The following is a 25,645-nucleotide window of genomic DNA, read 5'->3' as shown; positions in this document are numbered from 1 at the left end:
TCTGAGGAGTCGTTATTGCTTCTCGTAATAAAACGTTATAAAATGTTGCACCAATAAACCTTACGATACACAAGTAACAGTATGGTAATAATTGACAAATTGACAAAAAACTGCACAAATATTATGTAGTTTCTGAATAAGGAGAAGTAGAGCATTGTGGTGCAATGTAAGATTTATTTGTAAAATGAACAGAAAGAATATTGTATGTCCTTTAATATACTGTATCTCATAAAAAAGACATGATGAATAACCTGCACACATGTATAACAACCTTTACACAATAAACATGACATTTATTTACTGTTACAGAATGAGGGCCTACACTCAGTGCCAAGTTCAAGTTGTTTGTTGGGGGGGATGAAAAGTCTGCATCTGAAATCAGCCATTTCTCTTTGGGCTGTTCCTCAAACTGGTCTTTTCCATGGAAATGTTGGAATTGGAAACTGGAAAATCACAATTTTTAACTCTCAGACTTATATCGGACTTCACTATAAACCATTCTGTCCGTATGATTGTCAGCCTTTCTTTTTATGCGTTTCCTCTTGTCCTTGGGTCCTTTAAAGTCCAGATGAGCGTACGTCACGCCTGTGGTCACGTCCCCCTAGAAGAAGATGTGCACATATGGACTGATCAACGATGCCAGCAGATTAATGAAGAGAAACTGTTTCCGCAGTAAAGGAAAAGCGCCGAGTGAATCATGTATATTCATACGTGAAATACGAACGCACCTGACTTTCAGGTAAAGGCGAAACGCCAGCTGCCCGAGGTGGTGAACCTGAAAATGAAAAAGAAACAATTCCTGAAAGATGTGCCTCTGTGCCTTTTTTTATTTTTATTTTTTAATTTCTCATGTTTATTTCTGTTGTGTAGTCATGTGCTTTTCACAAATTACTTTGCTCTCTGTTCCTTGACACACATAAGCAGTCACTCATGCAGAAATGTAAATTCCATTTTTCAAAGTGTTCACACAGTTGAACATTACTCGCCCCCAAAGGGGAGTGCCTGGTGGGCATGAGACACATGCTGTACCTCTTAGTCGATGATGTCGGTAATAACAAAGGATGCTCAGAAGACAAACGCACAGAATGCACACCACTATGACAGTGTAGAGCACAACTCCGTTCCACCCTGAAACATATAACAGAACTGCATGAGTACAAGCAATTGGAATACAAACAGACGTAACTTCCAGTGTGTAAAATATTGTGTAACACAACACCTGTGTAAACGTGTATTTTTCTTTCCAAACTTTATTAAACATTAATAAAGTGTTTAAAAAAACACCGAATACACAACAAAAGCAAATCACTGTCACGAAAACAAAATTCCAGCAATAAATGTAATACGCCAAGAAAACCCTGTGTAATAGTTTAAGCCCCAAAAGAATCTAACCAGTCATCTGTTGTGATGGGATTTTTCTGATGAAGTTTTATGTGTAAAATGCATTAAACAGTAAATTATGGGAGGTCTATAAATAGGGGAGATGTAAGGGGAAAATCTCTCATTTTACCCTCAAGTTAAATTTTAAGCAATTTAAATTGTTTATCATTCCACCTGTGCAAATTAACCCTCAGTGGCATGCCACAATTTTAATTTTAAGGAAATGAAATGTTAAGAAATGTAAGTTTTTGAGGAAACTTATCCTTTAAACAAAAATATAATTGTTCGAAATGATGTGTTGGGCAAAAGTGTACGTGCTTGATTTGTGTCAAAACACTGAAATTTTAATACACAGTTTTGTTGGCCTTACGTTTAGGCAGCTGGACTCAGTTTTGTTCAGTAGCAGTCTAATGACAGCCCTTCAAACTAACCTTGTTCTTCTTTCCTCCACTGAAATGAAGAACTTCTGTGAAAGTGATTTTTGCCAACCTGGACCTCACACCACCATTCCTCCAACTCATCCCTGTCCAGATCCTCCAACAATTGTAACTGACTTATAACACAATATCTGTATGAAAATGACATAAATGTATTTGGATTATTACAAAAAACAGTTGGAAAGAAATAAAAAAGTCTTAAAAAATGTAAATTTTTTCTATTGTTGTCATCTGACATGCAAATTTTGGGTATATATTCATGGATAGTCTTTTTTTATTTCACTTAATTAAATCAAGCACGGTTTTACTCTTGTACATTTATTCATTTTCCCCCTTTTTCTCTAAAGCAACTCACTGTGATACCCTACCCTCAATTATTTACCCATTTATGCACCCAGGTAATTTTCACTGGGGCAATTTAGGGTAAGTACCTTGCTCTAGGGTATTATAGCATATGCATTCCAACATTTGACAAAATAATCTGAAAAATCAGATTGGATTGCCTTGACTAGTTAAAAAGAGCTATAAAAACAGATATTTTGCATACATACAGCCCTCTATGTACCCTTTTCCGTGTTAAAAAATATATCACCTGCATATTTGTTAAACAAGGAAGTGTTTGGGATTGAGTGTTTGCAGCATAGATATTATTAGGGCCACACAGAACTCAAATGCAGCAGAAAACAACACTCATTCTTGCAACTGACAGGCTATGCAACTTTTCTTTCAGCTTTTTTTAACAAATCACACACACACACACATTTTCAGAACCACTTGTCCCATACAGGGTCACGGGGAACCGGAGCCTACCCGGCAACACAGGGCGTAAGGCCGGAGGGGGAGGGGACACACCCAGGACGGGACGCCAGTCCGTCGCAAGGCACCCCAAGCAAGATTCGAACCCCAGACCCACCGGAGAGGAGGACTGTGGTCCAACCCACTGCACCACCGCACCCCCTCTTTAATGAATCAGTACTGCTTAATTAGGTATTCAATTTTTTCGCTTCAAATCATTTTTAAAAGTCAGAAAACAGTATCAATGTTTGATTGCATTTAACAAGACAGAGTTTCAAATAAAGCACTTTAGCATCCTTGTGGTTATACAGAGCAGAACAAAATAGAAAAACAAACACAGTCTGATTAAGGCGATCTTGTGAACACATATCAAACACAAATGCAAAGATGCACTATGCAGTAGTGTCCTTTTAGTGCAGGGGTGTTAACAGTAAATCCAAAAAATGGGCTATTTTGTCTATTGGTTTTTGTTACACATCCTTTATTCAAAACTTCCTACTTATTTTTGACATTAAAAAATGTACAGTACTGTCCAAGAATTAACTATCAAGTTGCTTTTTTAGGATTTAACTATATTATTGCTATATAGGTAGAAACACCTGTCAATACAATAAAGGTATAGAAGTAATTGTTCAAGTCAAGTAGAAGGTTATGCAGAAAAGTTGCAGTCTAAGACCTCAGTACCAGAGGAACTGAATGGAAATCATAATGGAGACTCAGCTGAAAAACATGTTTTCTGTAATGAACAGTGTATAAAGATTGTAAGTCATAAATTGTGTGCCAATGCACAATTTTTCAGCATTTGCAAGTCTTTTCAAAAACACATCTAAAATGCATTCCATAATATTAGAATAACTTCTGAACGGTTAAAAATTATCGAGCCTACCAGTGATATAATATTTACGGCATATAATTATCTTTTATTTAAATTTAATGCTTTCTGAGCTACAAAGTAAAAAATTGTAATGTCTGAGAAATGTAACACCATGATAAATGATTAAACAGAAGGCTCAGTTTGAAGGCAATATTATTTTGCAACTACTGTTATTATTACTTTGGATTTTTTTGTCTCATATTCCAGAGACCAATATTTCATGCCCCATCACTCTACATTAAATGTCACTTCTGATCATACATAGTGTCTCCCTCAAAATTCAGACAAGGATGAGAACTATTACCCACAAATCATGTCAAGTTGTGACACCAGTGTAATTATTTCATATGATTAGTAATTTCTTTAAAGCTTCAGTTATGATTGGTTTTTGGTCAGTATGGTGAAGGTTAATGTAATGGAATACATTTTTTTTTATGCACGGTTTTAAGACAATTTTTTATTCTAAATTAATAGTTTACATTCTGTACACTGTACCCTTACTCACTCGTCCCGGGATAATTTTGTTGACCAGGTCTGGTTAGTGGGGTTCCTCCTTCGATCAAAAGATGACTTCCAGGTCACAGGGATCCAAGGTGCATTCAGGCCAGTTACAACACATAGCAGCTCTGCTGGACCTTCACCTTCAGAGTTTCCATCCACTGTCAAATTCCCAGTCTGGTCATCCCACCATTGGGTCAGAATCATAATTTCACTCCTGTTTGTCCATACATCTATCCAGGAAAACACAACGTCAGTCAGCATAATTTCAACATCTCTGCAATACACTACTTTTATTTTTTTTACACACATTGTCTGAAACCACTTGTCCCAAGCAGGGTTATGGCGAACCAGAGCCTAACCCAGCAACACAGGGCACAAGGCTGAAGGGGGAGGGGACACACCCAGGACGGGACACCAGTCCGTCGCAAGGCACCCCAAGCGGGACTCGAACCCCAGACCCACTGTAAATACAAATCTATTTCTTTATTTTTCTCTATCCAGCATAGTTAATTAATTCATCAATTTTCCAATTCTGCAGACTGCCTGCTAGCCACGGCCAAGTCCACAAATAACAGAACCGATCCGTTTTCCATCAATTTTTACATTATTTTCCATTTTTTTGAAAATGGCGTTTGTAAAACAGGTTTTCTACTCACCTCCGACATATAGAATGACTCCTTTATCATAGAAGGCGAGATAGCTAGCACTGTGCTCTGCACAGTAATAACGACCAGAATCTTCTGGTTCAACGCTTAGGATGTTTAACAAAAAAGTGCTACTGTTGTGTGTTGTGCGGCTAAACCTAGACTTTTTGTTTCCATCTCCAAGATCAACAATCTCCATCGATCCATTGGGTCTGATGTGAAGCCATTGCAGGAGCTGTTCATAACACGCTAGGCTTCCGGGACAGAAGCAGCTCAGGGAAACGTTGTCGCCCGGGGAGGAAAACACAACTGGGATATTTGATAGAGAACAGTCTGAGGGAAATAAAATATCAGGAGAGAACAGTATTTGATCAGAATTCATAAGCTACAGAAAAAAAAAAAAAAACATTCAGTAGTACGTTTAAAACATTAAGGTTATTCATAACAGATTTAATAAAGGCAATAATAAGAAACAAGCTTCGCACTGATCTTTTCTGTAATGCATAAGTGCGTTAAACAAAGGTAAACAAAGTTTGAATAGCTTGTTATAATTCTGAATAGACCACACAACTTGTCCCGCCTCTCACCTTAATTATTTCAAAGTATTCGGTGAAAATTCTGAGAACAGAACAATTTTATGCGCCTTTTTCGCAAGGCCTTTCGGCAGAAGAGAGACTCACCGATGGTTATAACACAAATAGAAATACAGAGAATCCTGAACATGTTACACAGCTGCCGGTTCAGATCACCTGCTGTGTTTGTACAGGTTGCCTCCAAGTGAAAAATGGTGCAGGTCTTCACCAGATGAGACACATTTCGTGCTCTATGTGTGTTAGGGGGCTGTTCCAACTGCAGTGGAAAAACAGCTACGAGCTGTACCCTTCGAAACTGAACTAACACATCCGTTTCACGTTCTCTGAGCAACCGCACCTAACTGACCTCGAACACAAAAGAGCTGTTTGCCCCATGACAATTTCCAGCTACCCAAAATCAACGTCTATGTGGTTTTTGAGACGCTGTCTTTGTGAAAACAATATATCAAATTCAACCACAAGCGACCTGTTGTTTACACATACACATATTGTTGATGTAAATATGAAAGTCCTGTAGATATGCAGTGGGCTGGAGGTCTTTTTCAGGTGCGACAAGTTATCAAAACTGAATTATTTTCAATTACTTAGTGTATGTTCGTTGCTTCTGAAGCATTCTATAACATTTAAATGTTATTTCAACAGAACTGTCACGACCCATGAGGACAATATAGCAAGTGAGCATAGGAGCACCATTCAGTCCCACTAATTCAAACCCGTGCACTTGTTCAAAATGTAGTAATCAGACATGCAGAAAAGGAGCAGACAACTGAGGCAAGGTTCCAGATTCTTAATCAACTTTCCATTGCATTCCCTTGCAAATCTTAGTTACTCACTTCTTTCCAAGTCTTGCTCTATAGGTATTTCGCAGTACAATTGCACAGTACATTTGTGAAGACACTCTGCAAGTGGGGTCGCCATACTTTACATCCAGAAGTTACAAGAACGAAAAAAGGCTACTTTATAAAGGAGCATTATATGATATTTTATTATGTTACATTGTAACATATTACAATATATTTGTGCGCATGCATATATTTCATTTGCACTTTCAGTGAAATGAATAGCATCCAACTGTAACCCTTCTTATCACACTTACAAATTTCACAGCTCTGATTTTTTACTGTTTAATTTGTCATATATCAGTTTTCATAAGCCAATAAAAAATAATAGCATATCAAAGCATAACATAAATGTTGCAAACGGAATTATTATCAAGTAGCCCCGCTTCTTTCAGTAATAGATTGAAATATCTCCGGCAGTTGCTACAACTAGTAGTCTTTCACGAGAAAGTCTTTACTAAGTTTACACAATCAGACAAGCACTTTTCACCCATTACAAAACTTGCTCAGGTGTGGTCAGGACTTTTGCAAAGTGTTAATGGATTGCTAAATCGAAGATCTTGCTATGAATGTTCTGTGTGATAAAGGTCAGTACTCTGGTTGCGCTACCTCTGGACATATTTTTCCTTGTTTAAACCAAGTTCAGCACTGCACTTGCAGTGAGCTTTTGGTCGTTGTCTTCCCGAAACACAAACGTCCTTTCCAATTCAGTTTTTTTGCTGTAGGGCAGCAGGTTTTTAACTGTCAGTAATGTGCATCATTCTTCTTCCCATCAGTTCTAACAAGACTGCCAGTCCCTTCCACTGAAAAACATCCCCATAGCATAACACTTCCACCTCCATAAATACTAGTAGACTGATGTTACCTTCCTGGTGTTCAGTGTTTGATATGTACCATTTATGCTACTTTGCTTTCTGCCACGTCTCCGCAGTGTATTCTAGATGAATTTTTGCTCTCTTTTTAGCCAGTGCTCCTTCTTTACTCACCCAGTGTGAAGATCTTTTTGCAGAATGCCTTAACATTAACTTCTATTACAGCCACAGTTTTTTTTTCATTAAAATATTACATTTGGCCAGCATTTGCTGTAATTCCACTTTTGCTATTACTACTTGTTTGTAATTCTCCTTTTGTACAATGAATTGTGCTGAGCACCAAGGGATTTTCACTAACTTTACAATTAGTCTTATATGCTTCCCTTTATTTGTGCATCTCTATAGTAATATTTCTGGCTTTGGAATGATGTTTATATTAATTTTGAATCTTTTTCTGGAATGTCTCATCCATGCTGTAGTACCTCAGAGAGAGGTATTTTTGTGCTATTTCCAAAGGAACTAACAAGACATGATCCATTTATTTCTCATACCAGTGAATTTAATAAAAATGAACTTTTGGCTTAATATAGTGAAACAGTGTGTTATTACAATTAGCAGTAAGGGTTTTCAAATTTGGCAATTTCTGTTTCTTGTTTTCAAAAAAAGTGGTCAAAATAAAATTTGCATACAGTTATTTTATATTCCAGTGACCATACTCTTATATACAGTATACATCGCATTCATCTAACCTTCTTCATGGAAGTAGCGTAAAATTAATACAATGTAATATTTATCAGACATCTTTTCATGCAAGGTGACTTACAATGCCATGCACGCTCTAGTACACTCAAGCAATTACTCATCTATACATTTGAACAGCATGTTCACATACTAGCAGCAGTTTATTCATCACTTGATGCACATGTCTTTAGACTGTGGGAGAAAATTCTTGTGAACACGAGGAGAACATCCAAACTGCACAAAGACGGAGCAGGGATCTAATACATATCCTCTTCCCCTCTCTAGGTGCTGCTGTGTACTATGTTTCACTGTAACTCAAGCTATGCAAGCTGGGCATGCAAGCTTGTTTCTCTAGCAAATCATTTGTACTAGACTATTCTGAGACTGTATTCCGTTTCATCTGTATTATAAATTTGATTTGTAAATTTAAATCTGAAACGTGCATTTACTTTTTACAAGATTCTTAAATTCCAAGATGTCCTTCTATAATACACTAATTATATATTCGATTCCTGAACTAGAGACATTTGTAACTTTTCTTTTAGCTCTGACAAGACGGAAGACACATGGTAAAACAATACAAAAGATTTTTTTGTTTCACAAGCTGACGAAAACAAAATACATAAACAATTATTTATTTATTTATTACAATTACATTATAAACAATTGTAGACATGGTGTGGCTTATAATTTAAAGCAAAAATCAATTAATTAAATAAGTACAAATCTTAAAAACCGACAAAACACTAAATATGATTAATCAGATTATTCTTTATATGAAGTACAGTTCTACTAAAATACATTCACAACTGATTTAATTTTCAATACAAATTTTTAGTAGCTGCTTCGTGTACCAGCATCTCCAGCTACAACACCGTGTTCTGCAGCTCCTTGAGATCCAGAGCCAGAGAACTTAAAACTCACTGAATATCTTTATATGACAATCATTCATTACAGAACATAAAATGGTTCTTAAAAACAGAAAACTGAGACATAAATGCTTCAGAAGAGATCAAGTTCATGTCTACGTTTCCTTCAGTTGCAGCATCTCATGAGGAATCTGTAGGAGAAAGGACAGAAGCACAACTGCTGTTATGTCACAATGTCATCGGTATTAATCCTGGTAAGTACAGAAAAGCAAAGTTCTTGACTATATGACAAGAACAAATTTACAAATACACAGGTTAAAAAATTGCTGAAAGGTTTGTGAAAGGTAGTAGGGTTATTGATTCTCTTACCAATAATGTGTGTGCTCAATTTCTCCAGCAGACCTGCACCGCACTAATTATGGTTGCTAGAATCAGCACTGAACACAGAGGAAACAGGTACAGCAGCCAGGAAAAGACATCATCTGAAACAACATTCAGTCTTTACAGGAAGGTGACCGAAACTGATGGACAGATTCATTCATTTTGTGACACAGTATTTGCATTTTCACCATTTTCTTGAAAACAGAACAACCACTTTAAAATTTTAGTTAAGGTACAGCGAAAGTGTGCCGCTGATGGAAGTGTTGCGGTAAGTACATTAGGTATATGTAATATTTAATGTAGAATACGGAAACATTTTTAAACAGTCTTGACAGAACAGGACTTATAATACGAAGAAATATGACTATACTGAAAACATGGCTTTAGAACAGGCCTAGCATTAGATTTATATAATAAGTAATCGAATAATTATATAAATACTAGAAAATTAAGAGAGGTGAATGTTAGAAAGTACGTAAAAAGAACTAATTATATATCCTTACCTTTCTGCCGGATTATTATACTTCTTCTGATCGTGGGCGTGTTTTTTTGATTTACACATGTTACAGTAAGAGGCCCGCTATTCGAGGAAACAGAGAGGATGGATATTCTGGTAAATACACCACTGTAATCTATGGCTTCTCCCGTTTTGATTTCTGCTCCAGAAATGCCCTCTGTTTCCCACTCGGGGCCTGTCCGGTCCGGCCCTTGTCCTCTCAGTTCGCAGAGAATATCTGTCCTGTTGTCTGACTTTTGACTCACAAACACACGGAGAGTTGGTTTTTCCTTGCGATCTGAGGCAATGAGACAAATTGGAAAGCGAAATTTTTAATTAGTCAACTTCAATAGGCAACAATTTACAACATTTTCACTGACAGCAAACGAGACATTCTGAACTGAACACTTAAATCATTTTGTGCAACTTTACGGTACATGACTAAATATCAGATGTTAAATATGAAGAGCAATGAAATTATTTCTGTAGCTGTCCAGTATAAAACTAGATCAGAGGTTCGTGTTCTCAGATTTTTTCAGTCGGTTGGGCCAGAAGACGCATTTTTATTGCACATTTTTTAAATTCCAGGGATGTGATATGAGATGTTCCTTTACGTGTCAGTTAATTTTTAAAGACATTTTAAAGATACTAAAAATGCTATGTTAAAAGTAACCTATGGGACAATCACATGTCATGTCATGTTACTCAGGTTCAATCTAAGACCATTATGTCTTTTGTAATTATCTAAGAACCATTCATAGTCACATTTCACAAATCACGATTTCTGTTATTCTTCCCATTCTTTAATGTTTCAATTTCATTGTTTTTGATGTTTGATTTTACTATGAACTTTACTACTACGCCATTCACATCTGGAATACGCAAATCATTGTTTTCATAGTTTTGGTCGTTCACTTTATTAGGAACGTAAATGGAGATGTGACTCGCAGATAGATCACACACATCACTGCTGTTGGTCTGTTTTGGGTTTTCCTGTTTGTTAGAAGAATATGTCATACCAAGGCTGTCTTTCAAACCAACTACACGGAGTGTGTGTTTGTGTCGTGCTCTGTTTTCATCTAGGATGAGTTCCTTTCAGCCCAGATTTACAGTGCATTTGACAGATTTTTTGCCACGAATTCCGACAATTTCTCCAAACAGCCCAACACTCATGAAGTTGGTTTTCAATGAAAGGGTGCGCACAGGAATACCAAGGAGAAGGGTCACGTATGGACGTGTCCCCCCACGTCCCACGTGTCCCCACCATTGTGTCACTGTACCGGTCGGATCCTCCAAGTACTGTCACTACTCGTTTTGGCCCCCCACAATGCCTGGCGAGATGTTTCTGTTACTTACCTGTTATGGACAGAACTGCCATGGTCCCAGGTGAGAATCTCATGCTGTTGAGCACCACTGGGAAGTATTGGCCAGAATCTTCTGCTGTCACATTGTAGATTGTCAGACTGACATTGGGGGAGTTCTGGGGCAGTGTTCCTCTGTACCGGCCGTACTGGGAGCTATAAGAGCTGAAGTACATTTTGTGCTCCATCCCTCCATCCGGCTTCACACGGTACCAGCTAACACTCAAGAAAGACCTGTAAATCGCTCTGAAATTACTGTAGATGGTCACATTGTCCCCAGGGCTTCCGAAAGTGACCGGGAAGGGGATTGACAGCCCTTTGGAAACACCTGCGAATCACATACAGACACACATAAAAACACACCAAGAGGTTTCGATTAAAAACAATAACAATATTTACAAATCGTAACCATAAGCATCAAAATGATCATTTTAATTAATAAATAAAATCAATTATCATCAGCAGCAGCAGAAAAAAAACTATGTTCTAATCAGTATGAACTGAGGTTGACCACTTACGAGCGTTTAGAACGACGATGATGGACCAAGCGAGCCAAAACAAAACCATATTTAGAAAAATACTATTTGGCAGTTACGTAAATACATTAAGATTTTGTGCTCAGCAATTCGCAGCTCATAAAGATTTAAAATACTTAATTTATACTTAAAGAAAAGTATGAAACGCTCTGGCACTGATTATTTTTGCTGCATGCATAAGGCTGCGATAAAAACCCACGTCTTTTATTTCGTCCTCTATGCCTAGTTTTGCACTTAGCTCAGAACTGCGGTAAAAAAAGGAGGTAAAGACGCCGGTCCCGCCTCTGGAACACGACGCTCCTCCCACTCGCCCGACGCGGGCGCGAGGCGGACAGCGCGCGCGGGCAGCGCGTGAAACGCCCTTCTGCACGAGACGGAAAAGTACCTTAGACGCGCGGATGCAGAACCGCGGGTGCGAGAGAGTTTTCCGTTTCCATGGTTGCGGTTGAAGGGGTTCGATGTGGTTCGAGTACAGCGGTCGGTCGGTGTACGTTTCCTTTTTTAGCCAGAGTGCAGACGCGGCCGGGTCGAGTCGAGATGAGTGTTTACAGATACCTGTGGTTTCCAAAGTCCGCGGGCGATACATACGTATATGATCATGTCATGTACAGTTTGAAGGTCTTGTTGAAATATATACAGTCACTCTCTTTTATGTTATTATTATATTACTTGTAAGTGTTCATTATAAATACAGTAGAAGTGCATTAAAAGAAGCAAATCATACATCCATGTTATTATTATTATTATTATTATTATTATTATTATAGAAGAGTGCCGGGTTTCTCCACGTATGAACACGTTAGACAGAGCAGCGAGGCCGCGGTTCATTCTAGATTTCAAGGGCCCACAAGTGTGAACCGTTTAATTCTGTATTATTGCAGCGATTTCCATCAAGCGAACCCCGACAGCAAGTTAGTGACGCCCTGAAATCAGTTTTTCAAAATTGGATGCCTTCACGAATTTACTTTATTAATTTTAGTATTATTGCATTTTATTGAAAATGGGGGGTTTTGGGCGCGTGATGTTCTTCCGGGGGCCCATAACTCCTCTCTACGCCCCTAAGTGCAGCGGTAAGAGACGACAAGTGAGCGAAGAGAACAGGCGGACAGATGAGACGCGCAGGTGGCGAAGGGAGCGTCGAGGAGACGGGAGACACCACGCACGCACGCACGCACGCACGCGCGCGCGCGCACTATCTCCGAAGGAAAACGGCAACGTTTAACAGCAGCGCAAGAGCTGAGACGGCAATACTAGCAAAGGTAATGATTCCAGACTGGAGGAAACTCCTGAAGTCGGCAGCCGTCTTTTTGGGAAAATGGTTATTTTATTAACCCACTGCTGCTAGTTAAACTTCAGCTCAGTTTATTTTATGGAGCGCTTGAACACAGGCATAAACGCACCAATGAAGAGAATTTGAGAACATGATGAGCGGCTACAAGTGAGAATTTGAGGTCAAAGTAACGGTTTTACATTCGCGCTGGATGAGCATGGCGACAATCGAGAAGTTTTACTGTGAATGTTCTGTTTAAACCTCCCTTTTCCGCAAGAAAAAAAAAAAGCGAAATGAGGAAACACGTATCTATTCATCTCTTTTACGGAGCCTTGCTTTAGCCTACACGTGTGATGAATATCGCGCATATTCGTATTGTCTGCGCGTTATGGGTTAAAGCACGTAATTTGCCGGGTTTCCGAAAGGTTGTTGCAATCAAATGATTTGAGTAAAAAGTCTAACGTCGACTTAAAGCGCGCGCTGAAAAGTTTGTCGCGTGAGTGTCAGTGCGTCCGGACTCCGTGCGCTCGGACGCACTGATTTCTCACTCGCTCATTCGCCCACTTTCATTAAGCGCTTGTCCTTGTCAGGGTCCCGGCGATCTGAAGACTATATGTCTACAGGACAGGGTCCGAGTTTAGGGGGGGGGGGGGGGGGGGGGGGGGGACACTGGACAGGACGGGACGCCGCTCCATCACCCGGTGATTCACCGGGTTGATTTCTGTAGGGTATTTAGAGAGGGCTTTTGCTCCGTGTATTTTGGAGACTGTCTCGAATCCCAGTTAAATGCATTGCAGTTTAATCACACACTCTTGTCTTGTCCTAAATAAAACAGCATCGGCTGTGGCGTGAAAAAGTGAACGTTTCACTGGTGAAAATTATGTTGTACGATCTAATTAAGAAACGCGAGAAAAGACAAAACTGCGCTCGCTCCTCACCGGCGGTGGAGCGAAAGTAAAATTTGATTTGTTTTGATGCGATGTTGATTTGCGGCAAATCTGGATTTGCGCCATAAAACTAGATTTCAGTCTTTTTTCCCCGGAATTTTCTCACGCTGTTTATACATGCGCATGCCTTTTTAGAGTTTGAGAAAAAAAATACCCGGCGGTAGGGTTCGATAAATCCGCTGATTTTATTTACATCAAGGTGTCGGAAACGGTAAAACCAGAGTAGAGAAGTGGCATCAAAATCCACAGCATACGTACGAACGCTGTTAATTTCTTTTAACCAACGTTTTTAGCCAAAGTACAATATTTGATTAATATACAGTAAGATATACTTTATTATTTCAGGGTAAATACTTCGATGAAGGGTGCAGCATCAATAACGGGGATAAGGCTGGAACTGGGCTGTAATAAACTTACAGTTCACGTGCCCTGTGGCGGTAATAAAATTAGGTTTTCACTATATTTTGCAGTATGGTACAAAGTACGTCGCTTTGGAGAAAAGTGTCTGCGAAATGAATACATTTAAATGTAAATGTAAAATTCAGGGCGTCCTCAGTCGTCATTGTACCCCGATCTTCCATCTAGCAGACTCTAGTGTTGAGCAGAAGCCTTGAGGATATGGAACAAAGTTATGTATGTTTATTATGTATATGTTTGAAAGGGATTTTTTTTTTTTGGGAGTTCCAATTTTGATGATGATTTTGTGGAATTTCAAACTGGGTTTTAATAATGTCCTCTGGACTATGTTTAATCATGTTTAATGAATTTCATAAACTTTACTCTTTGCCCTTTCATAATTTCTATTTTCCCGCATCCTCTCTTCACCACCAGCTTGAAGCCTTGGAGGGGTTTTACCTCATCATCGCCTGCTGGGGACCAGCCTCCAAGGCTCTGAAGCACCTTCAAGACCCCTTATAATATATTTCATATATTGCACAAAAATGTTGAATTCAAATAGCTTTTTTTTAGACCACAAGGGAGCCGCGTGACCCAGCAGCGTGTGGGGTCCCCTCCCTCCTCTTTCATGCTACCTCCAGCTTGTAGCTCCCACTCCCTTCCCACACCTCATCACAAACTGTTTCTCATCTAGCCACTTAACACCGCTAGCGAATGATGCATGAGAAAATTTCCGCATTTAATATTTCAAATATGGCAAAATAGCAAAGTTACTGCAGTGAACATATCCATGTACTCCGACGAGCTCTGTTAAATACAGTATTGCACGGGCCGCCGTGATATTGTAGCTGCACACATTTATTCCAAGAATGTGTCTTTGTACAGTTGATGTAGTCGTTGTTAGCGTCTTTAACACACACTGTCCTGGATGAATGCAACCAGATTTAAGTGTTAGGGTTGTGTCATATGACAGCAAAGGGTCGCTCTTGCACTGATACTCGATACTCTATACTCGTATTTTGCTGCTGTATACTGTATATATACTGTATATATTCGTTCCTGTGTGCGGTTTTACTTTCAGAACATTTCTCCTGTAAAGTTGCCCTTCCTCAGCTCAAAGGAGACTTGGTTACCTTCACGGAGGATTTTAAATATCATAATTGCAATTTGTAACCGATAAGGTGAGTCTGGGGGGGGTTGCAGTGGGTTGAACCGGGTCCTGCTCTCCGGTGGGTCTGGGGTTCGAGTCCTGCTTAGGGTGCCTTGCGATGGACTGGGGTCCCGTCCTGGGTGTGTCCCCTCCCCCTCCGGCTTTATGTCCTGTGTTGCCGGGTTAGGCTCCGGCTCCCCGCGACCCTGTATGGGACAAGTGGTTTCAGATGGTGTGTGTTTGTGTGTGTGTGGGCGTTGACTCTGAATTTGCGATTGCTTCTGTAACATAAGGAAACATTGTTATATGGTGCTGACTTAACCATTCCTCTCGGACCCTTTTTCTCAAATCAGGCTCAGGAACTAGAGGAACTGTCCCTTTTCGACATTTGCGAGAACCTTTAATTCTGATGTTAAACGGAGATGAAAGCGCGTTTAGTGTTAAACCCATCTGCTTTCAGCATCATCTATTCCATATAAATCAATGTAAATCGGAAGAACCACAGATGGGTAAGTCATTGTTGGCAATAGGGGAGAATAATAATTTCAAATTAAGTCAAATTATACATAACTAGGGGATTTGTCATTTTTCGTCTAAACAGTTACAATTTAACATGTCATTTGCTCATTAAAGTAGATCGCGTGTGACGTTTTAAAATTAAGAATATAAAAAGACCATATATACTGTATGTATTTTAAGTATTTTCATTAATTTATGCACGGGTGTGTATAGGCTGTGCAGTAATCTACGATAGAAAGGTGTAAAGAATAATGTAAAATAATGTAATGTGTTGCCTGAGGTGATGATAATGAACTGTCCTAGATTGTTATTGAACACACACGTTCCGATATCTTTGTTTTGTGTTTGTTTGGTTATTATAACCATAAACCGTTATACAAAAAACAACCAAACACCTCAGATATATAACTGTCGGTGTTCTTCCGAGAGAAAGACAGCAGGATCTGTATTAGTCGGCAGTTTTGCGCGCAGTACTGGAGGACGCCAGACAGCATGATTTAGGTCAAGTAGGAAATATGATGCACGAGCTTATAATAACATAATGCCAACTCCATGCTTATGCAGCAAAATATCACTATGCATCCCTGTGCAAACATCGTGTGCCCGGAGTGTGCAAATGATATAAGAGAGTAGAGCGCCCCCAGGAGGAAGTGCAGGAGTGCTGCAGCCAGCAGCAATGCCGAGTGGAGGAGCTGGAAGACACACTCCTCAAGATCATGAGCGCTGTTCTGCACCCAGGGGATGTCGCGCGGTATGGCTCTTCCTCCGTAGAGCCTCGAGAGATGGTCTTGCATGGCCTGAAGCAGACAGGTGGCGGGGGGCCGAAGCGCGAGGTAGAGATGGTGCGCGGACCGCAGAAAGAGGGATGCGGACCCGGCTGTGCAGTGGAGAGAGATGCTCAGGTGCTCCACGGCCTGGGCTGACGGAGAGAACCGAGTGTGCGTGTCATGTACAGAGTCCAGAGTGCCATCTTGAGCAACCTGTATGAAATACTTGAAACGCACACCACTCCCAGCCGTGCTGGGTGGCTGATTGCGTTTTTCTCACGATGGCAGTTTGCGTCCCGGACAACATTGTGCACTTGTTGGAGTTGCTGGTAGCAGAGTAGTTGGAACTACTGCCTTTGGACCCAAAGTTTGCAACTTATATTCCCCGTATTCAACTTCAGCTGTAGTGTCCTTGGTCCTTGTAATGACCGGTATCTGCCCCTCTTTCTTCGGCCCACTCGAACCCCGAGCTCAGCACGCTACAGTGTGTTTACTTTAACACCTGAACACCTGGGTGGCCCCATTCCTCAAAGCTGCCTGATGATGGAAGTTTGAGGAATGGGGCCACCTAGTTTATTCAGGTGTTAAAGTTTCAAAGTAAACACATTGTAGCGCGCTGAGTTCAGGGTTTGAATGGGCTGAAGATGGAGGTGCAGACATCGGTCATTAGGGAAGTGTATTGGAACACCGGCACACAGCAATAGGTATAGGCGGAACCCTTTTCCTCAACCACCTGTACCCTCTTTATATATTATTTCCGGATCAGAATGGATTACCAGAACACTAAACATGTCTGGTACCACAAACTGTCCAGCTCGACAGGTAAAATTTTTCCATTCATCATTTCCGCCCTTTAAAATCTTTATTCAATAAATAAGTAGATTCTAAAAACTGTTATGCCAATACTAAAATACACACACACACATTTTCTGAAACCGTATGTCCCATGCGGGGTTGCGGGGAGCCCGGAGCCTAACCCAGCAAAACAGGGCATGAGACTGCAGGGGGAGGGGAGACACCCAGGACGGAACGCCAGTCCACCGCAAGGCACCTCAAGCAGAACTCAAACCCTAGACCCACCAGAGAGCAGGACCTGGTCAAGCCCACTGCGCCACCACACCAACGCACCCCCCTACTAAAATACCAAGAATAAAAGTGAATTAAATCCATCAAACCAACTAAAACACTGCATGACCTGCACCTTAAGCCAGCCTGCTAGACACCTCTCAGGCTTTCCTTCTTCCCCCTCGCACCGGGCAACAGACACTCGGCCCCTTATATTCCCCGTGATCCCCCACAGCGCTTGAACAACTAATTCACATTTCACCCGCAATTCTCAACTATTTACATTAAACCCATTTTCCCACTCGGACATGCCACTCCCAGTAAGCCGTTACAACATGTTACACACCTCTGGTAGTTCTCCAGGTATTAGGCAAATACACATTTGTCACAGCACAAGTGAACACCTGCGGTCTTAAACAGGTGTAAAATGTATCTTTCATTCTATGGACTTTGTAGGACTCAGCTGGAATGAAGTGTGAAGAATGAAGTCTTAGGAAGTGGATCATCAGGACTACAAATTAATACCGATGTTCAGTATGTACACTAGACCGATAGATAGATAGATAGATAGATAGATAGATAGATATGTGACTCCCACCCCGCTCTTACCATCCGCTATTATTAAGATTATCCCAGCAATTCCTAAAAGACCCAACATTCTGATCTTCTGTTGATACCGAGTGTCCACCCATCACACGTTCATGCCCCTTACGAAGCAGTTCCTAGTTTCCCAGTTTCCCAGTTTCCCAGAAACGAAAGCGAAATAAAGAGCCTGTTCGCACAACACACTGACTGAAGGAAAGTGCTGTGGTGCCGCGGCTTTAACACTACACTGCACTAATACCACTTGAGAGTTTTGGAAGCCGCCCGAAAAAGCGTGTACTTTGCGAAAGCCCACAAGAACAACAAGTAACAAAGGACAATGTGGACAATGGGAGGAAACATCACAGTTTATCCAGCTCTCTTAATGAACTGCTGAGCTTCACTCGAGCTCGCGCGTCACATACATTCTCGCGCTCAGCGGGAGCGCTATGTGGGAGTGACATCATCCCCGCTGTATCCACTCAACGCGCAGGAAGCCCTTGGAGGCTTCGTTTGATTGGACCCTTTGTTTCCATGGTGTTCTTGGCCCTGATTGGGTATCAATGCCGCCTCGCGACGGAGGAGGGTGTTATTAATTCCCAATATTGCCGCTGAGTTAATTTAGAGTAACTTAACCTTCGACGAGATTTTGAGGAGGAATTCAACGTATTTTCCCCAAGATTCTTCTCTAAATTTGTAAAACGTTCTTAATATTAATTTTAAAAATCAACACTTTTGTATTTATGAGGTGTATTTTCGTTACTTTTTATAAGTACTTTTTTTCGGCTTTCGTATTTGAAACCACTGACTGACAAGGCAAAAAAGATTGGAACAAATCACTTATCAATTGCAGACAGGAAAAAAATATGTTTTATTATCCCAATGTTTTACAACGACACACTGGCCGTTTCTCTATTATATGGTAAGTTTGTATTTTAATTTAAGCCAAATTTTTTTCAATAATTTTGTTCTGGACATAAATATAGTCCATATTGAAAAATGATGGATTTGGGATCGTGCAGGCTGAAGTTACAGCCGTTAACTTTTTCGCGCAATTTGCTTTTCGCACCACATGCTGAGGAGAAATGACACTGTAACAGCAATAGTGGACAGACGGATGGACACGCACACGTCACGTGCCTCGCAGCACTACGAACACGTGGCACCTCTACTAGGGGCTAAACGTGCTCTTTGTTGTTCGAGCGTGATAGTAATCCGTGTGTGGGGAGTTTGAGGACTGGGGCCGTTAGCGAGACACTCGTTCACGCTTTTCTCAAAGTGACTTACAGTATCGAGGTTACAATTATTCACCTGTTTAATAACAGGGTAAGTTTCTTGCTCAAGGGTATAGCCAGAGGTGAGACTTGAACCTGTGAGTCTAAAGGCAGGAGCTCCCACCACTACCGACTGTCACAAGTGCACCCATCCTGATCACATACTGTGACTCACTTTGCCGATCAGTTTGCAACCCTTGGCCCACAATGTATGATTCCCTACCGGTCCTTGTGAGTGTGTTTTCTGCCATATACCGGGAGTGATATTACTTTCAGATTTTCTGTATTGCCTTGGCTGTGCAGGTTGGCTGCGACGAAGGGGATCAAAATACCACGCAGAGATTATCTCAGTGTGAACATCCACCGAACATGGTAACACAGCTCTCCGTGTGTGTGTGCGTCCAGAGTGTTTTGCAGCGCTGCTCAGCTCTTTAAGTGAACGGTTTTTTTTTAAACCAAGAGGTGACAAACCATTACAGAAATTGTTTGCATTCATTCATTCATTCATTCATTCATTCTTGTGTATTGACAGTAACGACATCATGGATTATGTGCTGGTGCGAGCTCCGCCCATACAGCCGGGATTGCCCCGCCCTCGTTTTTCCCTGTACCTCTCAGCCCAGTTGCAGTATGGGGTCATCCTTGTGTACCACCGCCAGTGCGCCATCCTCCTGGGTAAGGGACGCAGCACGGACTGAACTGCCAGAAAAGTGCATGCTGGGTCGTTGTTCACGCATCCTTTGCACACCAGGGGACCGGAGGAGGATCACATTCACACCGATCTCGGACAGGGACAGGCTGGGATGAGCTGCCCTCCTTCACTGGTTCTTCTTCATTTGTGATCGGAGGCCAGGAGGGGTCTGGTTTCATCCTAGGTTCTGCAGGAGGTTCTGAAAAGTACAGCCACACATGTCAAACCGCTGTCTCCTTTACCACGGAGCGCCGTTGTAGCACAATGCGGCCAACTGATGCCTCACAACATTGGTGACATTACTGTGGTACTGAGAGATGGAGAGAAGGAATACCGTACTGTCAATGCATTCTCGGCACTGGTCCCCACATGCTGGGCCCACACAGACGAGCAACACTGCACTGTACTAGACATCATGGGGCTACGGCGTGGTCAGCATGGGGGCGCTCACTTTTCTGCAATGCCTTCATCTGCAGAAGAGATTCAGCACACCATCGACCGACTGCTTCGCTTCAAGAGGAAGGCGAGGATTGACCTGGAGGAGCCCGACAGGTGAGTGCAGGAGCTGCAGGAGACGGTGCTCTTTTTGCCGCACTGCCAGTGTAACGGTTGGGCAATTGTACAACTTCGGCAATAACCACAACTTAACCATAACCTCATTTGAGTTAGAGCTACCGAAATGGCTTCGCTCTCGGGAGGTAATCTTCTGGCCTCCTCCTTGCTGCTTCTCCCTATGAAGGGTGACAGGATACCACATGTGAAATGACTGGCATGCTGTGGTGTGTGCTCCACCAGGATGGCTCTGATCCTTCCAGATGTCTTGGCAACCCTTGAGGAGTCAGAGAGGGCACAAGACCCATTTTTTGGGATGATGGGCCCTGGGTATGAGCTGCCAAGTCCAAGCACGCTGGTACAGGTATTAACATACAAGTCAGTTCTGAATTATAACGCAACACATGCGCCGAGTTGTGTCTTAGTATACCATCTTAACACTGTGAGTCACTTTGGAAAAACACATCAGCTAAACAATGGTTAATAACCATAATTTCATTAGTGCTGTTATGGGCGGCTATGTCTTTCGCTCATTTGTCCACAGCAGTGGCAGTTAGAGAAGGAGCCCTTCCCAGAACCACCTGTGCCTGTCCTTCCAGCTCCTGAGAATGGTAAGGATTAAAATCAAAGCGTCACATTTATAGGTATAGGTCTCCTGCTTTTCCAACTCTGACTCTTGGAGAGTGTGGACTGCTTACGGTTATCGTGCGCAGGCATCACTGCATCGCCTGAGTCCATCACAATCACGGAAGCGGCTGCCGTCCCTGAAGCTGAGGTAGTGCCATCATCTTACGTTTGTGTAACAGATTCATATGTTACTCCTGGCACATGGTCTGTGCGTTCCCTGCCTTCCCTACAGTTTGAGGGGGTGGAGTTGCCGCAAGTCACACCCACGGAGATGGACATAATAGAGATGTTGATGGAGCAGCAGGATGAGTTTCCCGGAGGTAAGAGGGAGGGTCTGTGGCGGAGATCTAGGGAACGGTGAAAATGCAGAGCATTCTCAACCCATTCTACCTGTCAAATGGGTAACTGCATTTTCAAGTTTGCCAGATTGCGAGAACCCGAATTCCATGGGTGTAGAATCGAGGTGGACGTTTGCACCACTTCGTATTTGACGTTCATTCTTTCAGAGTAGTGCAGTGGTCTATCACGTGTGTCCCCTGCGCTTTGGACGTGAGGACTAATCCCCCCTTGACACTGAGGGAAGTGAGATGTGGCTTGAGAGTTTAAGCTGGAAGTGTGCAACTGTTCTGATTGGAAGGGTTCCGGAGATCTAACGTTCAAGTGGCACTCTGCCAGAGTGAAGGGTGACAGCGGTTCTTCAAGCGATGGAAAACTTTCAAGGCTTTTGAACTTTCACGTGTGTCTCAGAGGAGGAAGAACGGGAGCTGGTACGGGAAATGGAAACAGAAGTAACAAGGGAAGAGCCAGCCCCCGTGGTCTCCGCAGAGCGGTGAGTTTCCGTGATGAAGAAGGTCTTTTGTTGATGAACCAGAGCAGGAACACCAGGGATCCAAACGCTAGTCTTGCACTTCTGCATAAATATATTGCAGATGTTCCTGAGACCTGTAACTTTATGTTAGCCGTGAGATGAATCTCAAGCCAGAACATTGTTAACCATGTTCCGGTGAAGTTCCTCAGGAGAACGTTGTTACAGAAGGAGGGAGTAGCATGTCTCTCTGGAACAGGCTCAGAGTTACTGCTGCGGAGGACGAGGAAACCATGTGGCTGCTGGACGAAGAGACGGGGTTGCCCGTGGAGGTACCGGTTGCAGTCCCCGTGGAGAAGACTCCCACGCGCGTCACCTTGCCCCCTTCTCCACCCGAACGAGAGGCCGAGGAGCCGAGAGACGTAAGGAGGGAAAGGGAAAGGGTGGGGGAGATGGAGAGGGTGCTTCCCAGGTGACTCCAGGAGGGTTGGCGGTGGTGTTGCCGCGCATGAGCTCTATGCCTCTGTCATGTCAGGAAAGGCGGTATAGTGACCCAGTTCTGTGACGCAAGTGAAGAGTGCAACCTCGGTAATTCCTTCCCCGTATCCTACGCTCTCCTCTTCCCGGAAGATCCAAGTGGCTCCGAGGAGGCGGAGACGGCAGCTGCTGTTCATCGATGAGCAAACGCAGATCTCCCAGGAGGCCCTGCGGGAGCAGATAGAGAACCCTCAGATGGAGACCAAACCACTGGTACACGTCGGACATGCTGCAACCTCAGGATGATCACTCTGTGGCATGCCGTCCTCTGTCTCCTGACCGCAGCCTGCAGTTTACACTGACATCCGTGCCGCGATGGCGACGGAAACAACAACCGTCGGTTTTCTCACAGAACGAACAGAATATTCGCCTCGTATTGCAGTTCACTTATTGAGCGAAGTTCTGCATTGTGGCGCTGCCTTCGGACCCCAGTGCTTAACCTCTTTGGCTTTCCCTACGTCTGTATGTGCCGTAGGAGCTGGCGAAACCTCCTTCTCGCTTGAGGGTCCCTCCGGCCACCCTCCTCAGCAACCCCTGCACACGTGAGTGGCTCTGATGAAATGCTAACATCCAGTGGAAGCTGTACCTTCTTTGGCCTCGCTGTCACGAGGGACGACATAGAGACACCCCATCAGACTGAAGAAAAGGACTCTGTCTTTGCTCAGTCCTTCTCAGAGCTCCAAAACCTGGCCGAACGCGTGCTTTCTGGGCTGTTTAACCTGCTTGCTTCCATTTATGCTGATTTTGGCATCTCTCTCCCCACGCAGCTCTCCACCCTGACATCCTGTCTCTGTGGCAACAGGCCGCAGCGGTCGGCCTCAGAGGACGAGCAGAGGAGCCGGAAGTTGAGCTGGAGATGGAAAGAGAAGAACCGAGCCCCAAAGAGGTGAGAACACGCCACGTGTATTTCTGCCGGTGTCTGTGTGTTTCCCTCGGTGTCGACGCCCCCGCTTGTCCCTGCTCGGCCTTGCTTGGCCCGTACCCGAGGGCGTCTCGGAAACACACTCAGGAGCTGCACAGGGCCAGGTGACACTGAAACAGAAAGATGACTCTCTCTGTGTCTCCAGATACCCAGAGAGCTGGCAGAGCCTGCGCTGGTGCCGGGTGAGGTGTCAGGTGAGGGCCGCGTGAGTGACAGTTACGCTTCTGTGCCCCCGTGCTGCTCCACAATAGATCGGGGAGTTCGTTTCTCTCGCCATGGCAACGCACACTGCTGCCAGTGTGCCTTCATGGAGAGCTAAGAGAAAGGTGCAACCACAGCCAGTGCAGGCGCCGAGTCGAAGCCTTGCGATTGTTAGTCTGCTTTACGATCTTTGCTGGTTCGCCTGTTTTTCTTGCTGTGCCAACGTGAAGGTGAAATGCTGAAATGGTCGCTATTGTTCCAGTTCCCTCCGAGCTGTTTCTGGAGGTGTCCGACAGGGACGTTTCGCACTTGGTCCCCCCTGAGAGTCGAGGGTGAGAGAGCAGAGAAGCACAGAGAATACAAGAGGGGACTGGGAGACGAGCAGGAAGTAGACCTAAATACAGGCAGATGGACGAGGTCAGAGAGGGATCTGAAGTGTCAGGACAGGAAGGGGAACCAAAAGACATGAGGGGCAAGGAGAGGGAGTATGGAGAGACACAGAGCTTTTGAGGGACAGCTTGGAACCGCTTTGGGCTGGAGGCCAGAGCTACTATGATGGGGCCTGGCGGTTGAGGCATCTCTGACCCCTTGTTGTTCCCTTTGCGCAGGTCTCCTATAGCTGAACTCCCCCCCTTGGTGAGCATTGTGGAGGAGGCAGCTGCCCTGCCAGCCAGAGAGTTGGCCGAGAAAGCAGTGGATGCGGAGATCCTGCTGGAGTAAGGGTCGCTTTCTCACTCTTCTCCATCCTTGGCCGCTTGTGCGCGTGTGTCCCGCCCCATGCTCTTACCCTCAGTGGCTGAGCTTCCTCTGGCTTCCTGACTTCCCTTCAGGCAGCTACAGGAGCCCCTGGAGCAGCAAGGGGAAGCAACCTTTGACTCGCTACTGCCCCCTACAGCTGACCGATATACTGTGGCCTTGTCATTCTTCTTGCTACTGGGTGAGAGAGAGAGAGAGAGAGAGAGAGAGAGAGAGAGAGATTGCACACCTTGAGCGTGTAGGCTGTGTGTACTGTGATGACCATATTAACAGTTTGCTATCTGGGAGTTCTTAGTGCATCATGCCATAACATCCTTATGCATTTTGTTCAAAAGAACTGCTGTCTGCAAGGAAACTGAGAGCCCGCCAGGAAGAGCCTTACAGCACCATTACCATCTCGCCGGGAGAGCTGTACGGGTGACAGACGGGCCGAAACACCAGTGCAGGGACGCCGTGGAAAGATGTTCAGATGTTCTCTGGAACTGCGGTCGATGTTTTTCATTATGAATGTTCAGCGAGGATTAGTAAGCAGGCTGGATTTTTTTTTTACTTGCTGTATGCCAGTTTCCTACAACCAACACTTTCTGCGTAACCATGACTACAGAGGCCCCGCTACTGGCGGTGTTTTTGCACGGCAGTACCGATGAAATGTTTCTCGACATAGTTTTTTGTTCAGTTCTTAAGCTGCTGTAGTGCGCCGTATTAATTCTTCTGGGGTATGTTCAGGTTACCTTGATGAGCTCTGCACTTCATGATGGTGATAAAGAATAAGCGACACAATAGCTGCATGAGCCCATCCACTGAATGCTGTCAGCTTTGCTTTACAGTCACAGTTAGCCAACAGTGACATTTGGAGTTTGCGAATGGTTATTAATAAGCTTGTGAGCTTGGTGTCCCGCAGCTCCTGGAGCGAGTTTTATTCGATATTATAACTCATATGTCTTGGACTACTAGTGCTAAATATACTGTACCTCTGCAACATTTTGCTACTGAACTCGTTCGTCTTGTGTAATTTCTGTTTTGTAGTTGAATACAAATAAAAAAACAGAATTTTTACTGGAAACGCAGCCCTGATGTGAATCCCCACATTGTCACAGCTCTCATCTTTTTCCTGTTAGTGGTAACTGATGAAATTATTCCGTGACTTGCGCGCACGTTCCAAAGCACCTTACATGTTCCGAGAGAAACTCCATTCGCAAGACGGGTCAAGGCTATTTTGCGAGTGTGGAAGTGCCAGGCGGTGAAGTGGGCCCTTGCGTGGTTTGCATCGCACGCAAGGAGCAGACGTGGTTCACCAGTTCTGCCTTCCGTGTGGGACGGGGAGC

At 43.3% G+C, this 25,645-nt stretch overlaps 3 protein-coding genes and 1 long non-coding RNA gene across 7 annotated transcripts; 2 read left to right on the top strand and 2 right to left on the bottom strand.

Annotated features, from left to right (window-relative positions):
- Positions 1-442: 442 nt before the first annotated feature.
- On the bottom strand, positions 443-5,464 carry LOC108925002 (uncharacterized). Of its 3 annotated transcripts, none has more exons than XM_018736699.2 (7): positions 5,312-5,464; positions 4,644-4,964; positions 3,992-4,217; positions 1,812-1,948; positions 1,030-1,128; positions 729-775; positions 443-601 (listed from the first exon to the last, which is right to left on the bottom strand). In XM_018736699.2, the coding sequence occupies exons 1-7, from the start codon at positions 5,352-5,354 to the stop codon at positions 461-463; spliced, it is 1,014 nt and encodes a 337-aa protein (XP_018592215.1). In that variant the 5' UTR covers positions 5,355-5,464; the 3' UTR covers positions 443-460. The 3 variants fall into 3 exon arrangements, with proteins under 3 accessions (XP_018592215.1, XP_018592232.1, XP_018592223.1); XM_018736716.2 differs by having other exon boundaries at positions 5,381-5,464; XM_018736707.1 differs by lacking the exon at positions 5,312-5,464 and adding an exon at positions 5,219-5,299.
- A 2,919-nt stretch (positions 5,465-8,383) lies between these two features.
- Positions 8,384-11,468, bottom strand: LOC108925039 (uncharacterized). 2 transcript variants are annotated; one of them, XM_018736750.1, is made up of 5 exons: positions 11,242-11,468; positions 10,719-11,051; positions 9,370-9,660; positions 8,855-8,967; positions 8,384-8,676 (listed from the first exon to the last, which is right to left on the bottom strand). In XM_018736750.1, the coding sequence occupies exons 1-4, from the start codon at positions 11,288-11,290 to the stop codon at positions 8,870-8,872; spliced, it is 771 nt and encodes a 256-aa protein (XP_018592266.1). In that variant the 5' UTR covers positions 11,291-11,468; the 3' UTR covers positions 8,384-8,676; positions 8,855-8,869. The 2 variants fall into 2 exon arrangements, with proteins under 2 accessions (XP_018592266.1, XP_018592270.1); XM_018736754.1 differs by having other exon boundaries at positions 8,855-8,922.
- Positions 11,469-11,593: 125 nt separating this feature from the next.
- On the top strand, positions 11,594-15,017 carry LOC108924983 (uncharacterized). The gene is made up of 3 exons (XR_001965367.2): positions 11,594-11,671; positions 12,328-12,518; positions 14,308-15,017. It is a non-coding gene; the product is annotated as an uncharacterized LOC108924983 (long non-coding RNA).
- A 3,730-nt stretch (positions 15,018-18,747) lies between these two features.
- Positions 18,748-25,213, top strand: LOC108924181 (meiotic recombination protein REC8 homolog). The gene is made up of 18 exons (XM_018735397.2): positions 18,748-18,877; positions 19,533-19,601; positions 19,762-19,904; positions 20,397-20,472; positions 20,716-20,836; positions 21,017-21,083; positions 21,186-21,247; positions 21,332-21,419; positions 21,847-21,928; positions 22,164-22,326; positions 22,535-22,654; positions 22,917-22,983; positions 23,209-23,327; positions 23,509-23,557; positions 23,827-23,896; positions 24,173-24,280; positions 24,395-24,501; positions 24,656-25,213. The coding sequence occupies exons 1-18, from the start codon at positions 18,822-18,824 to the stop codon at positions 24,739-24,741; spliced, it is 1,653 nt and encodes a 550-aa protein (XP_018590913.1). The 5' UTR covers positions 18,748-18,821; the 3' UTR covers positions 24,742-25,213.
- Positions 25,214-25,645: the final 432 nt, after the last annotated feature.

The sequence above is a fragment of the Scleropages formosus genome, chromosome 18 (genome assembly GCF_900964775.1).
Source record: "Scleropages formosus chromosome 18, fSclFor1.1, whole genome shotgun sequence".
NCBI classification, from domain to species: Eukaryota; Metazoa; Chordata; class Actinopteri; order Osteoglossiformes; family Osteoglossidae; genus Scleropages; species Scleropages formosus.
This window is presented reverse-complemented; position numbering and strand designations above follow the sequence as displayed.

Coding starts and splice junctions, on each gene's coding strand:
- LOC108925002 (XM_018736699.2), bottom strand. CDS start 5,354: ATGTTCAGGATTCTCTGTATTTCTATTTGTGTTATAACCATCG. Junction 4,218..4,643: donor AGTCATTCTATATGTCGGAG/GTGAGTAGAAAA, acceptor TTTCCTGGATAG/ATGTATGGACAAACAGGAGT. Junction 776..1,029: donor CCGACATCATCGACTAAGAG/GTACAGCATGTG, acceptor TTTCATTTTCAG/GTTCACCACCTCGGGCAGCT.
- LOC108925039 (XM_018736750.1), bottom strand. CDS start 11,290: ATGGTTTTGTTTTGGCTCGCTTGGTCCATCATCGTCGTTCTAAACGCT. Junction 11,052..11,241: donor CATCGTCGTTCTAAACGCTC/GTAAGTGGTCAA, acceptor TGTGATTCGCAG/GTGTTTCCAAAGGGCTGTCA. Junction 8,968..9,369: donor TATAATAATCCGGCAGAAAG/GTAAGGATATAT, acceptor ATGTTGTTTCAG/ATGATGTCTTTTCCTGGCTG.
- LOC108924181 (XM_018735397.2), top strand. CDS start 18,822: ATGTTTTATTATCCCAATGTTTTACAACGACACACTGGCCGTTTCTCT. Junction 19,602..19,761: donor GTGAACATCCACCGAACATG/GTAACACAGCTC, acceptor GTGTATTGACAG/TAACGACATCATGGATTATG. Junction 21,420..21,846: donor GCAGGATGAGTTTCCCGGAG/GTAAGAGGGAGG, acceptor CGTGTGTCTCAG/AGGAGGAAGAACGGGAGCTG.